Source organism: Gymnodraco acuticeps, unplaced genomic scaffold (assembly GCF_902827175.1).
Source record: "Gymnodraco acuticeps unplaced genomic scaffold, fGymAcu1.1, whole genome shotgun sequence".
Classification (NCBI taxonomy): Eukaryota; Metazoa; Chordata; class Actinopteri; order Perciformes; family Bathydraconidae; genus Gymnodraco; species Gymnodraco acuticeps.
The window spans coordinates 874,213-890,347 of NW_022990565.1; the positions used below are offsets into that span (position 1 = coordinate 874,213).

A 16,135-nucleotide genomic window follows, 5' to 3' on the forward strand; every position below is an offset into this window, starting at 1 on the left:
TGATCCATGCCGTTACCTCACCTGACTTGCTGCCCCCTTCAGCAGGATTGATCTCTCTGCCCCTAAAGGCATCATTAGTCATCACTCTGCAGGCACACGTGACAGAAGAGCTGAGAAAGCACGCACAACTTTATTGATGGCAGCATTGATTGCAGGGTCAAAATTAAAATGGGATGATAATGTCAACTGTTGGCCTGATGGGGATTTACTGCTAAGGAGAGTACGCAGGCAGGCACACACGCACACAAACACACACTTTCACAAATTGGGTTTCTTTGGGAGGATCCACAATTTATTTCGAGGAACATATTGTATTTTTCTAACTTAAAAAGCCTACATTAACCTTTAATCTCTAAGTTTGACTAGAGGTCGTAGAAATAACAACATCATCAAAACCAAATTACTTTGGACCACGACATTTCTCAGCTTTGGAGTTTTTTTAAAGATGGATAGATGCTCTTCACAAAGACATGTACTCCCACACACATCTATGATAACATGATTTGACTTTGAACATAATGTTTACCTACTTTCAGAATAAGGACAGTCTATCAGCTCTCCTGCCTAATGTACTTGATTTTTCTCAGCAATTATAATATTAATATTTTGCTTCTAAGCAACTGATCAAGCAACAAGAAAAACAAATCTAATATCCATAATCTTCTATTTGCCCCTCTTCTCTTTCTCTGTCAGGTGGTGAGCAGAAGGAGATCATACTATCTAAATCAGACACTAAAGTGCTGATAACAGACTACAGCTCCTCTCAGGACTACACTGTCAGTGTGATCAGTGTCAGAGGCAGTGAGCAGAGCATACCGCTTCAGAGCAGATTTAAAGGTGTGTTCATTTGTCTTTTCTTTCTTCTATTGTATTATATCGCTGCAGTTTGTATCTTCCCTATACTCTGTTCCTTTCTAATGTTTTAAAGTTTCCTTCTGGGATTATCCCAATTACCTTATTTTGCAATATTGTTTCCCTCACTTTCATCTAATCTTCACGTCTGAGTCCCATACTTGTAAGACACGAGGGATAGATGCGATGACAGATAAATCCTCAATTTGGAAATGTTACATCCTTCTTTGCTGAAGTGTCACTTTTAAACACAGTCCTTTAAGTATGAGGTCTACATAGGCTTCTCTTGTTTATCCCCACTTCCCTCCCATCTGTTAGCCTCCTCTCTCCTCTATCCTCAACTCCTTCAAATTAATTTAAGGAACTTAAACCTCCTTCAAGATAGTCTCAATACATTTCTGGGGCAAGTGATTGAGGCAAGAGGACTCAAGGAGGGATAATAAGATGAACCTTTCCTATTTCCTCTTGTTTGCTCCTCCACTTTGTTCCGCTATCTTCTCTGTAATGTACTGAATTGAGTTATTCCCCTCTACTTTAATCTCTATGTGTATCTAAGACCCATCCTGCTCACATGTGATTCATCTGTGTTATCAGCTGCAGTGGAGAGAGGTGAGAGTGACAGAGAGGACCTCACTCAGCCTGAGAGGCTGACTGAGTCTGTCGTGCCTCCTGAGGATGCCAACGAGATCTCTGGAGGTAGGACAAACTCACACAAACACTGTTTCCAGGACAGGAGGCCATATACAGTACACATTTTCACAAAAAGTACCACTAAAATAAATTGTGCAGAGTATGAATCTGCTTAAAGAATTGTGTTGCCATAGTGATGTTTGAAAGAAGGAAAACAGCCATCAAAGTTGTTCTTCACACCAGCTCCATGGATCACAAAGCCAGAAATGTTAGTTTGCTGTTGCCTGTGTCCACTTGGATCCCACTGTGAAATGTTTTCCCCATGCAGAGTTTATGTGCAACCGGTTAAAGCAGAATCCACCTTTTAAATTCTCCGACAGACATCGCCTGGTGGTGTACTTACCCACCAAGTGAGAGAGTCCAAACCATCTATGCTTCAATGGTAAATCATTCACATTGGAAAGTCTTTAGCATATGCAGTGCTGAGCGAGGTGACTGTGAAACCTTTATATTAGGCGATGAGTGCACCACAACGTTAACTTGTGTCTGTGCGGTTGCATGTTAATTTGAGCTCTCCTCCTCTACTGACTGTCTGGCTTTCTGTCTGTTTGCTACTGAAACCAAGATGTTCTTTCAGTTGGCAGCATGTCTTCATATTTAAGTGCCTAATATTTCATCCTCTGCTGAAATGCGAGAGAAGAGAGGAATGCATTCATTTTCATCTTTAGTTTGCTTGCATAGCAACGGCCCTCTGTTGATATCTTTACCATGACGGAGCGTCCACACAGCAGCGTGCGTTGGCGCTTGGAGGTGGGCGTATCTGAAGCTTGGGGATTTTATGCGAGCAACGCGACCAACAACCAATCACATGAATCTCCCGCCCCCGACATACAAAGCAATAGCAAAGTTAAAACGAAGTAAACTGGATATAAAATCCCCAAACAGGCGAAAACCTACCAGTTTCACCCACTGTCTCTGCCCCCTCCCTCCATGCCTCGCTCCTCCGGTTTGTATCCCGGTAGATGAACAGAGACTGATCATACAGCACCGGGTGATTCTCTACCGCTATAATGAATTTTCCCTCCATTTTTTTGAATATGAGGAAATGACCTGCGTAGTCTCTCCCAGCATACACGCGGTTTGATTGGCTAGTGCTTGTACTGGCAGATTTGCATAAACGGGATTTCATTGGCTGACGCCTCCGTCGAGGCGTCAAAAGTTGAACATTGCTCAACTTTTGACGCCAGCTACGCCAGCAACGCTCCATGTCGCTTCCCAAAATGCAGTTCGGCTAAAAGTGACGTCACCCCATTCAAAGTGAATGGGCAGAAGCGTTGGAAGCTTCAACGCACGCCGCTGTGTGGACGGGCCGTAACCGCCAGTTCAACTGGGAATCTCTGGCTGCAGAAGCTTTGATTTTGTGTGATATGGTTTTCTGTTTTAAGTGCTTGGTGCTTATTAGTTAAGCATTTTAGCTGGATGCTAATAACTGCATCATTTGTGTTTTTGTGTGCAGGGTGATGTTCATAGAGAAATAATAATATTCAGTATGGTGTGGTTATTGAATATGGTTTAAAGAAGTCCATCTTTAAATTGCCTCTATAAGGTGTCATCATTTCAATGGACTATAACCCTTTTATATTAGCACAATATCATTTTCTCTTGCTATTGTATACGTGCACTTTTTTTTTCTGATGGAGCAAGTGAGGGACACACACATACACACTGAAAGGGAGAGAAAGAGAATATCACTGAGCAATTAACTATGTAATAAAACTTATTTATAGACAATTTGCATCAGTGAATACATAATGAATTGGTGAAGATGAAAACAAATCGATAGTAAATCAAAGCAAATTTCCCATTGAATGCAATCTATGGTAGCATTTAAAGTGCCCTTATGCAATGGATTAACCTGCATACTGATTGAGTTGTTGAAAAGTATTGGATTTACAATTAATTATTTTCATCGCTGAATTATTTACCGGCCACTTAATTTCCCTGCATCTGCAATGGCGATAACCGTGGCCAGAGGCATTATGTTTAGGGTTCTCCTTCCCTACGTGCTTCTCTTTCTCTGTTAGTTCGTCTTCTTGTCGGCTCTTAGGAACGCCTTGAGTGAATTTCTTCACATAGCGGCACAAACATTCACATGAACTCAAGAAAGGACTGAATAAACTGGTCAAAGGTCACTACTTTTTGGCCATAACTCATCATTTACACACTCATTTTGACAATTTCACACAAATGTCCAATAGGATTAAATGTCGTAGTGATGACATTTTGGATAGAGAAATATTTACACTGCAACTTGACCTGAGGCCTGTACTACGAAGCCGGATTTTCGCTTAGCTTCAGGGAAAACTCTGGGTTTCCGGTCCTACGACGCTGGTTCACTTCTTTGCGGGCTAGATCTCCATGGTAACTTATGCTGAACGGCTAACCTGCTCTGGAGCAGGTTAAGTTCCAGGCTAAGAGCTCAACTTAGTGAAAGCACTGCCTACTGACCAATCAGAGCTCAGTGTGCGGAGTTTAAAGCGATCAAGTCATATTACAGGAGAAAGGAAAGGAAATACAGAAAAGCTGCCGTTGCAGGAAAGACGGCCGGCAAAAATCAACTGACTGTATGAACGTGAACATTAATAGAATATCACCTTCCATCTTCAGAGCACTCTGACTATTATAACATTAGCGTTAAGATTAAGTATTATTTTAAGCAACACATTAAGTTGACGAAACACTCGAGTCAAATGTAATTTCCGTGTCTTAGTGATATCATAAATCTGTTAATGTACGCATTCAAACAGTTTTTTTTTACCAGCTGTATTCACCTTGCAGGTGCAACTATGTGGCTTTTATCCTGGATAAAGTGTTTAAGTCATGGATGTTTAAAGTTTAACTTCTTCATATTTGTCTAATAATATAGTTCACTTTTCATTCAGGAAGTATGACGCTGCGCTGTCAGTACGCTTGTCAATGTTTGTGATTGGTCAAATGTTGCTAACCCCGCCCCTTTCATGTGATCGTGCACATAACTATAGGTTACTTACGTAACCCCAGTTCTCAGAGTAACATGAAGTGAGATGTCTCACTATGGGATGCGCCTCATCGCGGAGCAAACAGAAGCATCAATCTCATTACGCCAATCCTGATTGGCTGGTGATCTTGACGTCAGCGTCAGGGAAATCACCCCCTATAAGTAGCTTGCGCCACAACGCATGCGCCATTCAAAATAAGCACCTCTTCTCGCTTCACCATAGCAAGGAGGGCCGTCTGGTGAGACATCTCACTTCATGTTACTCTGAGAACTGGGGTTACGTAAGTAACCTATAGTTCTCATTCATAACACTCCGTTCGATGTCTCACTATGGGAAATTGTAGCTCCCGTATTGCCAGACGAGCTTATCTCGAAAATCACCAAACCAACCAGAACTTAACAGGTAGAGCTCTGACTCAACCAGGTGCTCAGCACTGCTTGAGTCACACTGGGAGCAGAACGTCCAGCCTGTTAGGAGGCAGACAAAAGTGAGCGGCGAGGACCAGCTCGCCGCTGCACCAATGTCTTTGATGGGAGACATCCTGGACAGAGTCCAGAATGCAGCCAGACTCTGAGTCGAAAGAGCTCGCGGACCCGAGGGTGCCTGCGAACTCTGACTCGTATGAGCCCCAAAGCAATTGCTTCCACAGACCAGTGGGAGAGCCGTTGCTTAGTAACAGGCTTGCCCTTATAAGGGTTAGCCCAGGACACAAGGGGTTGGTCATTATGACAAAGCACCCTTGATCTGTCCCTGTACGTGCGTGAAGCACGGGCTGGACACGGCAAATCCGGCCGCTGTTCCCCGGAGGAATACAGTGGCGGGGAGGATGCCTTAATGTCAAATGTGGTACCCGAACCGACCGCCTTAAGATAAAGGCAGGGTCAGGCTTCAACCACACTCTGTTTGCCCTGGGGCAAACTGAGTGCATGAAAACTGTACAGATAGTGCATGAGTGCCACTGGCTCGCTTGGCAGCTGCCAGGGTCAGCGTCATGTCACACTGTATTTAGATTGTACCACTCACGGGCCAGGCCCATAGAGCCAAGCGCTCTGGGTGTGGGTGAAAGATCGCCCCCCCCCGCTTGGGACAGTATGTCCCTGCGTAGTGGGAGCTGCCATGGCTGCCCGCACAGCAGCTGATATATCTCCGCTAGCCAGTACATAGCTGGCCAGTGCGGAGCTATCAGGATAAGTGTGTGGCGTTGCTCTCTCACTCTGGCCAGAGTTGGGGGTATCAGAGCCAGGGGTGGGAACGCGTACAGAAGGCCCGGGGGCCAATTGTGCGCGAGTGCATCCACGCCTAACGGTGCATTTAGATTGCGCATCGAAAAGAACAGCTGACACTGAGCGTTGTCTTTCGATGCGAACAGATCCATCTCTGCCGTAACGCACCCACAGCTGGCTCACAATCCTTGGATGTAGAGTCCAGTCTGCATAAAGTGGTATACCTCTGGACAGTAGATCTGCCCCGAGGTTCCTCACTCCCGGTACGTGCGTCGCTCTCAGAGAGAGGAGACGCCTACCGCTCCATAGGATAAGTTTGCGCGCCAGTGTGTGTAACTGGAGAGAACGCAAACCCCCTTGGCGGTTAATATACGATATTGTGGTCGTATTGTCTGTCCTCACGAGGACGTGATGTCCCCTGAGGAAAGGCAGAAAGCGTTTTAGGGTGAGAAACACCGCTAAAAGCTCCAGGTAATTTATGTGTGCCCGCTGGAGGTCTCTGCTCCAGAGACCCCTCACCGGGTGACCTTCATAAATACCTCCCCAACCTGTCAGACATGCGTCCGTGGTGACCACTTTCCGTGAAAGGACAGCACCCATAGGCACACCTCGTACTAGAAAAGTCGGGTGCAGCCAGTGGCGCAGTGCCATTACGCATTTCACAGTAACCATCACTCTCCGCCCGCCATGGGTTAGTTTTAGGGCGGCCACCCAGCGCTGAAACTCCCTCATGTGTAAGCGTCCCAGTCGTACGACCAGGATGGCTGACGCCATGAGCCCCAGCAATCGCAGGCATGATCTGAAGAGAACATGTTTGCGCAGCTGGAAAAGAGCGAGACAAGCTCTGAAAGCTTTCACTCTATCCGCTGACAAGCGAGCTGAAAAGGGCACCGAGTTCAGGCGTAAACCCAGGAAGAGTATAGTCTGCGCGGGGCACAACATGCTCTTTTCTGTGTTTATTATGAAACCCAGGTTGAGCAGGTGCTTTACGAGGACATTCGTCTGCGTAACAGCCTCCTGCTCCGACTGTGCGAGAAGCAGCCAGTCGTCCAGGTAGGTCGCCAGGCGAATACCCTGTTGTCGGGGCTATCGCGGCTTCCGTACATCGTACAAACACCCTTGGACTGAGAGACAGACCGAAGGGGAGTACTCTGTATTCATAACAGATCCCCTGAAATGCGAATCTCAGATATTTCCTGTGTGGGTAATATACTGGGATGTGAAAATACGCATCTTTCAGGTCGACTGATGTGAACCAGTCGTCTTGTCGCACCAGCCGCAGCAGAGATGTGTGAGTGAGCATTCTGAACTTATATCTTCTTAGATATTTGTTCAGAGCCCTCAAATCAAGTATTGGCCGAATTCCGTTCCCTCCCCGTTTGGGAACGAGGAAGTACTTGGAATAGAAGCCGCCCTGACTCTGCTCGGCGGGTACAATAGATATAGCCCTCTTTTCTAGGAGAAAGAGAATCTCTTTCTCCAGAATATGGGCTGACTCTCCTCGGGCCTGCGAATGCAGAATGCCCGAGAAGCGAGGGGGGGTGACAGCGAATTGGAGTCTGTAGCCCCGTGTTACTGTCTTGAAAACCCAAGCAGATGATGTGAGCATCTTCCACTGCATGCTCCTTAGAGCCAGTGGAGATGTCACATCTCTTCCCCTCTGAGTCTCTATTTGTTGTGTTATGGGGCCCTCTAGTGTCTGAACACAGTGGTGCCCCCTTTCGACAATCCCCACCGACACTGCGCATGACGGTGGTGCCTTCACAACCCCAGCCGGCACTGCGCATGCGCGTGGCGGTGGTGCTTTTAAAAACCCCAGCCGGCACTGCGCATGCGCGTGACGGTGGTGCCTTCACAGACCCGCCTGTAATCCGCCTTTTGAGAGATGCCGTAGCTGCTCTCAGAAGGGGAACAGTTGACGGGCTGTTTATTGTTTTTCTTTTCATTTTTCCGAGCTGCGCCCTTGGCTCGAAGCCTGGATGCGTCAGCGGAAAATGATTTGTGACAGAAAAATCAATAAGTGTGTGACATGTGTTTATGCGGACTTGAGGATGGTGTTGAGGCATCTCTCGAGGCGGCGGGAACACATTTAGAGCTGGGGAACCGTAGACTTCCAGCTCTGTCACAGAGGGGAGAAGGAGGGGCTGTCGCGCCGCTCGCTTCTTCTTCCTCGACTGCTGGCCGAAATTCTGGGTTGGCTGTGCCTGGGCTGCAGCCGGAACCGGAGATTTTCTAGGCCAGCTCGCCCTCGTCCCCTGCCTGGGCTGGGGACGAGGGGCAGACTGCGACCTCTGCGCTTTCGGTATTTTTAACCGAGCAGGGTTCGTAGCTTGGACAAAGGGCTGCCGCTGCGAAGGCAGCGGCTGGGCCCTTCGAGGGAGGCAGAGGTGGAGGGCCTCGTCCTCCTTCTTTTTCGACTCGCATCTGCTTTGCATGGAGGCAAGAGCGGAGCCGAAAATCCCCTCGGGAACGATGGGCATGTCAAGCACATCCTCCTTTTCCCGGTCTGGGAGATTGGTGAGGTTGAGCCATCTAGCTCTTTCCTGCACCACCATGATCCCCATTGTTTTGCCCGTGGCCTGGACGGCGCAGCGTTGGACACGGAGACAAATGTCTGTGACCGCGGCCAACTCGTCCAGAACGGCCGGTCCAGGATTACTCGACATATCCTCACAGAGCTCCGCTTGGTATGCGGTTAGCAGTGAGGAAACGTTCAGAGTCCTGGCGGACAACGCTGCTGCTCTGTAGGACCGTTCCGTCATGGTTGACTGGAAACGATCCACCTTCGCTGGCAGCGTTGGGTTCCTGCCTGGTGACGGGCCCATCCTCGGTAGGAGGTGGGTTGCCACCAGCAGTTCCATCGGCGGTATGCGGAGCAGGCCGAACCTCTCCATACCGTCGCAGTCTAGGGAGGAGGCACCCTGGATTGGGGCCTTGTTGGTAAAGGGTCGGTCCCTCCACGAGACCGACACCTCATCCAACATCTCCGGGAAGACCGGGAGGAGTTGCCTCCTTGTCCTCGTTGCTTGGGGAGAATGTTTCCCCTCGTAACGGGACCTGGCGGTCTCCTTGGCCCTTTCGGGCCACGGGGTGTCTAGCCTGGACGCAGCGCGCTGACACGCGGCCTGCAGGTCCCTGCTCAGACAGGGCGAAGCTGGTGTGCTATCGCCCGGGAGAGCAGCCATCGCTCCCGGCTTTGCCGTTTGAGCCGATGACATGAAGATATATTCTTCTTGCTCATCCGAATCAGACAGGAGGGACTCAGAGGCGTCCTCTTTGTCCCCCATGTAGTCTAATTCCAGGACATTCCCCGCGGGTGAGACCATGGTGAGGTCTCGCCGGGAGCTCCCGCCACCGGGTCCCGGCCTGACACGGCGTGGGATCTCGGTTCCGCAGCTGCCGCTGTTAGTGAGCCCCAGACCGACATAGTGAGGGGCTCAGTCTCTGCAGCAGACGCCCCCGTGTCTTGATTGCCAAATGGCGAATCAGTGGACATGAGGGAGTCCTGTTCCAACAAGCTAGCTTGGTGTGCTAGCCGTCGGTGGAGGCTCTTTCGGGTGAAAAGGGCGCAATGCCCGCACGAGCCGGGGTTGTCGATAGCCTCCTGGGCGTGTTTCAGCCCGAGGCAGGACGGGCAGACCTGGTGTGAGTCTGTGCCTGCTATCTTCAACCCGCAGCCGCATGACCGAGCCTTCGAGTCCCTGACTCCTCTGGTGTGAGGGGGAGAGGCGTCCATCTTGTTCGCCTCGTGGCGTGGAGAGGACCCGCTCGTAACAGGTGTTACCAACCCGTCCTTAATCCGGAGAAAAAGGGGACGGTGTGGGTCCTTTGTTCTCAAAGAATATTGACTGGTGTGTCAATATACTTCTAATCCTTTTCTCCTCCGTGAGAGAGAAAAAGAAAAGCGTCCTCGCTACCGTGGTGTCGGTAGTAAGGGGAAGCTAGCTAGCAACGGGTGCGTAACTAGCTTGAGAAAAATCAAAACCTTACCTTACTTTCCGGGGAAAGAACGGCGAGGTCGATTTTAATACTAACTGGCGTTAGTATTACCGTCTTCTTGCGAAGCAGAAGGAGTAGCCGGCGAGCGCCCGTCGACCGAAATGGTTATATTTGGGTTCAGTCTGTGGACCGTTAAGCTTGTCCGGCTACTATAGAGATGTGCTCTGAAGCGAGAAGAGGTGTTTGAATGGCGCATGCGTTGTGGCGCAAGCTACTTATAGGGGGTGATTTCCCTGACGCTGACGTCAAGATCACCAGCCAATCAGGATTGGCGTAATGAGATTGATGCTTCTGTTTGCTCCGCGATGAGGCGCATCCCATAGTGAGACATCGAACGGAGTGTTATGAATGAGAACTAGATAGGGCACAGCAGGCTTGAGTTACTGAGTTGATAACCAGCATCGTAGGACCGCTTAGCGAGAGCGCGTTTGTTTTGGATTAGGTAAGCCGGGTAACTCAAACATATCCAGGGTATGTTGAACTGGATTCGTAGTATAGGCCTCTGTAGAACGCTTCAGAACTGTAAACACTGTGTCAGTGGTACCAGACAGTGAACTAAACCTTGTATTTGGCAGGAGGCTGGTGCTAATTTAATTCCCCATTAGACATATTTTATTGTTTTGCAATGCCAAATTAATTTTTATTTGTGCTTTCTTCAACCATAGAGGGCAACACAGAGTCAGTTCAGAATTAAGGCTGTTATTGTTTTTGAGAATATTCACAGCTGTGTCCCTTATCCAACACAGCTTTTTACAAAAATGCACTTATTCACAAAACCTGAACTTTTATTGAACCGGGACTCAAACTGTAACTTTATAAAACATACAAAACACTGAATGAAACACTGTTGTGACGCTCTGACCTTTTGCGCATCGGCTGTCTCTCTCTCTCTCTCTCTCTCTCTCTCTCTCTCTCTCTCTCTCTCTCTCTCTCTCTCTCTCTCTCTCTCTCTCTCTCTCTCTCTCTCTCTCTCTCTCTCTCTCTCTCACACACACAGCTTTAGATCTTTTCTGTTTTTTTCTTCTTTGTTTCTTGCTCATCTCCCTTTCCTCCTGTCAGTAGGTAGATTAAAAAGTGGATTTCCTTCAGTCTGCTGTTATCTGAGCCACTCACCATTCACTGCAGTGGAGGTGACCTTGATTGGTCTTCTGCTGTGTACCTGTTGGGAATTATGATAATATCCGGCTGTGCTTCAATATAATTTGTTCATGTATTGGTGGCTGTGTGCAGCTTTGTGTATTATAGTGGTGATGATAATGTCTCACTTTGGAGACTGCTCTTTTATGTTGCACTGTAACGTGTGATTGCTTCTCTTTCATCAGGCTGTGGGTGTGTGTTTATGTTCGGCAGTGATAATACCAATGTCCCACAAAGAGATAGTGTTGTATGAAGTGTGTGTATGCATTGGCACGTTTGTGTGTGAATTAGCAATGCTATCCCAGTACATCCTCGCTTTGTTCCAGAGTAGTAATCAGCTCGCTTTTATGTCGGGGTGGGATGTTTACAAAACCTTTCATTAACAGCTGGCTCACAGTGCCATCTCCTCTCTGATGGTTGGTGTGTTGTTGGTGTATTACAGACATCAGACAAGTCACTGGTCTTTGTGTGCACACCCTGCCTTTTCATGTTTGGATCGTAGCTCTGAAATGATTTTTTTATAATGACACATTAGTTTGAATATACTCTGAATATTTTATGTAAAATATGAATTTTCCTTCATAAAATTACTTAACCATACCTTGCAGAATATAAGCACAGGCTGCTCTGAAATAAATACAGACTATCTTCTTCAGGAGCTTTAAATGAAACACATTTTCTTTGTGCTCAGAGCCCGGCTCTGAGCACACAGAAAGGTTTTTAAAAGAGATATTTTACTTTACTTTGTATTCTCTCCAAGTTTCACCTTAAACATCGATGGTTCGAACCATCGGTCACGAGCTCCAGAGTCCAATCTCATTTGGAGAGAGGATCCAATAATTATTTTGTAGCCTTTAAATCAAAGAGTGATCTAAGCACCAGATTCAGCTGCAGACTGCTGGAAAATGTGGAGAGAATTCCTTTTCTCCTTGTATAGCAGTTCTCTGAGTTGGAAGTGTCAGACTTTTTTTTCTTCAATTCACTGTATCATTGTCTGCAGAGAAAATAATCATAAATACCAAGACATGCTACGATGATTTAAAAACCTTGGATAAGATGCAGGATAAGAATTCAAAAATATTCAACGGGATAGGAACTCACATGATATAAGACTGCAAATCAGATTAATATAGGAAATTGTCACACTACTGATAAATAAAGTGCTATATCATTCTGTCAAATCAGAGAAGGGACTCCTTCGGTTCATCAGTGAACAATAGTAGCTGTGGAGCCTAATGACCTTATCTTTAGCTGCCCTTAACAATCCTTAAGTAATAACTGTGAATTGACAGACAGATAATGTTCCCTTTTACAATTGAATTGGAAGCTTAAATACATGTGAACTCTTTTCTTTAACTCTTTAAAGGTGGACATTTTGGGGGATTTAAAGACAGGAAGTGTGATTAGAGTCAGAGGCACACTGGATCAATCAAAGGCATCGGCAGTGAGAAAATATACATTTCCCTTTTGAATTTGTAGGTGTGTGCAATGTGCATCATTCATAGGTTGAAGCCGTTTGAGTGTCTAAAAGTTGCTTTATTTAATATTTCGTTTTTGTGGAGGAAATTCTTAAGAGAAACTGATAAATGATTCATGGACAAAGTTTGTCTTTTGTTATATTTAATAAAGAAAGTCAATATACAATTGAAATCGATCTCAAATGCAGGAACAGAGCAGAGAATCACTCCTAAGAGAAAAATGTATCTTCTTTGTATGTTTTTGTACATCAGATCTAAAACTAAGTTAGGGGCTTGTATACATATATAAGATATAATGAATGAAAACTACTTTTTTTTTTAACTACTTTGCAGCTGGAGTGCCAGCAAACTTTTTCATTCACTCATTTACCGCTTGTTTCTGTCAGTTCTGCCAACAAAAGAGTCCCTCTGGACTCCTCAATCACCTGGCTGCATTAAGACATTGCGGCTTTAGTGATATCCATACTTTAGTCTCACCGTCCAATATGTTCAAATATAAACGTTTACTTCTTCCAGTTGGGACTGAGACATGTAGACAGTGTGTGTAATGCTATTACATATGCGGCCATTTGACGTCAGTTCAGCAGGTTGCCATCTTTGCTCCCATGATTCAGTGGTTCCATTTTGGTACAATGCCTGGATAAACTTTCAAAAGCTTTTTGTGGCAACAATTCTCACATTTGTCATCTGAGCATTTATACACAATTATCATAAATGTTTTTTTGTGGATCGTTTTGGAATATATAACTGTTTATTTAGCCCTGCATCATTGCTCTAGAGATGGCAATGTTTTTCTGTTGGTCCATACATTATTCTAGACCAGTCTAGAATACCTTAGCCAGTTTTGGATGGATTAGCATTTCATTTTGTAAAATACGTTGTTGTTGCACCACCATGTATTTATTACAAGTCAAATGTTTCCACAACTACTGAATAGATTTCAAATGTATTTTGTACAATACCTACTATTTTTAATATAAATAAATAAAACTGAAAGGGCTTTTTGCTCCCCTGACTGTTTCCTTAGATCCATAATCAGGTTTACTTGCAGAAGTAACACACTCCCATCAGCCTTAGCTGTACATTGTGTTAAGTTCTAAACACGAGAATATATTGCCAAGCGAACCATCTAATTGAACACGGTAGCCATCAGCATCCTTTATTTGTGTTCTATTATCCACCGTATTAAAGCTCAGCCATTTCTGCAGTAAATATATATATTTGTTTTGCTTATCAAAACAAGAACATATCTATTTGTCGTTCCCTGTGCAAGACACTTATATTTTTTTATTGGATATTGACCCTGAACAATGTTTCTCAAAATAATAGCCTTTATCTGGACAGCTGCATGGTATTAGATCAGAGGACATCTGTGTGTATTTATGAGAGTGTCTGTGGGTCTGTGTGTATGCTTGTTGAAGAGTATTACAGGTGTGTCTATGACTGTATTTGTTACAAATGTGGGTCAGTAGCCTCAAGTAGTAAAACAGATGGCTGTCGCCCTGCAGATCTTATACCTCATTCACACCAACGCAACTCCGGTTCAAGCTCCGTGCTAGAGCTTTTCAGGTTCAGAACCGGTTCTTCGGTTTAACTCCGGCTCTTTTCACACCGCCCAGAGTCCGACTGGTGCTGCGTCATTGCGTCATCGTTTGCGTCATGACGTAACCGTTTGCATGCCTGCTTCATAAAGCCAAACTGCACGGAAACCCCTCACAGCTCACACCGACGACAACAACAACAACAACAACAACAATGGCCGATTGTGCTCCAGCTTCCTCTGTGCCTCTTCGGAAGACCAGATTCCCAGTAGGTAGCTGGTCTCTTCAGTGGACCACTGCTGCTTGTTAAGTGTCTCCATCGTTGTGTACAAACTGGATAAAACGCAGGCTTTTTTGTTGATCCCGCCCCTGCCCCTGCCCCCGCCTCGACGTAAGCATGACGTATGTGGTGCTTTTGCTCTAGCCGGACAATTTTTTGGTGCTTGAAACAAACCGGATTCCGGAGCTAAGAGGCTGCTCCGCTGCGGTGTGAACAAGAAAACCCAGTGCTTTTCGAGCTCCAGCTCCGAACCGGCCCTGAAACACCGTTGGTGTGAATGAGGTATTAAAGATTCTCTGAGTCAATACTGGTTTCTCTACTATTGACACTGTGTTGTCACCTGGCCCACTCTAATCTCGGTATATGGGTTTAAGGCCCCGTCCACACGGAGACGAAACGAGTTGAATCCGCTAACGTTCTCTATCGTATAGAATAGACGGTTCGTCCACACAAGGCCGACACAGAAACGCGGATTCGGAGCCCGAATCCGATAGCCTGTGATAACGGCTCCCAAGGTGGGTAGGTCTGAGGAAACGCTTGCAGCTCCGTGTGCACTGTTCGCCCAATACGATCATTTCCTGAAAACGATGACGCCTTTGCCCCGCCTCTCCCCACCTCTCCTGCTCACCCCCGCGTCATTGCTGATGCGTTTCGCCAACAACAACAACAATGGCGGATCACAGGGTTACGTTCGTGCTCCAGACGCTACTGACCATGCTACAGATGTTAGTGCAAAATCTACAGCTCCTCTACCACAACCATCAGCAACAAGTGGACTTGGAGAACTACATGAACTACATGTTGCTAAATCCACCGCGGAGAATAAACAGAAGGGCAACCATGCTCGGGGGATCTGATTAGCTGATTTTGGTGTATTTTGTGTCGGAAGTACAGCACCACTTACATATGGCATATGTACTACAGCGTCTCCAGCGGGTCGAGCGGTCTCGTGTAGGGTTGGGTATCGTTTGGATTTCCACGATTGTGATTCCGATTCCGATTCTACTTTTCGATTCCAGTTCTTAACGGTTCTCAATTCCGATTCTTTGAGGGGCAGGGTAAACATTTTTTAAATTGCTTCTTCCACCATATGAAAAAGATCGGTTTACATTTTAATAATCAAATAAGTATGTGAACATAACCAATAACCTACCACAGCCAATAACAAATACATGTAACGTATTTTATTTTTGTTGTTCATTCATATCTTATGTTACTATTTTATTTATGCATATTTTTTTATCTCTCCAGTTTAAAACGATATGTCTGGTTTACTGTCCTATAGTATACATTGGAATGATTTCAAACCTGTTTTATCCCAATAATTATAAAGGAGTGCCTTGGAAATATGTGTTTACATAAATTGTGATCAAAATGTTTGAGTCCCACTGAGATAACTTAGACTAAAGTGAACTATCTAAACACTCAGAGTCCTTTACCTCACTGAGCTGTAGTTCTCTCCACATCATTGTAGAAACATCTTCTTCTTCCGTTAGAGCAGCTAGCACCAGATGCTAATAACAACAGCGCTGGGGACCGGTGCACCCTCCCTTTCTCCCTCGCTCGCTCCCACGCTCACTCGCACTTTGGCTGTGAGCTGCGGGTGCCAGATAAGCCAACATCCCCCATTTTCATCACTTACAGCGCCCATCGTACAGGGTAAATGAAAAGTGTAACCGGGATGAAAAGGGTGTTACATTTACTTAATTATGAATGTTGTTACATCAAGGCCGAAAATTAGGATGAGCCCCAACAGTCAAAACATTTTTTTTTTCTCCCAGAGCTGTCAGCGCAGCGCCTCCACAGATCTGGCGCCCTAGGCAAACATGGTTACGCTGTAGGAAGTGTAGGTACAACGCTACATTCCCGCCCCGCCGCAGTCAATACAGTAGGCTACAGAGAGCGGCGAGAAACATTTCCTCAGGCATCGGAAAGCGGAACCGAAATTCACATTTCA

At 46.1% G+C, this 16,135-nt stretch overlaps 1 protein-coding gene across 1 annotated transcript in view; it reads left to right on the top strand.

The window, feature by feature from the left end:
• The window catches only part of col14a1a (collagen, type XIV, alpha 1a), a 139,211-nt gene that overhangs the window by 12,358 nt on the left and 110,718 nt on the right, over positions 1-16,135 (top strand). Inside the window, exons 3-4 of the mRNA XM_034227827.1 lie at positions 694-837; positions 1,447-1,548. Coding sequence (XP_034083718.1) covers positions 694-837; positions 1,447-1,548 — 246 coding nt within the window. The remainder of the gene's footprint in view (positions 1-693; positions 838-1,446; positions 1,549-16,135) is intronic.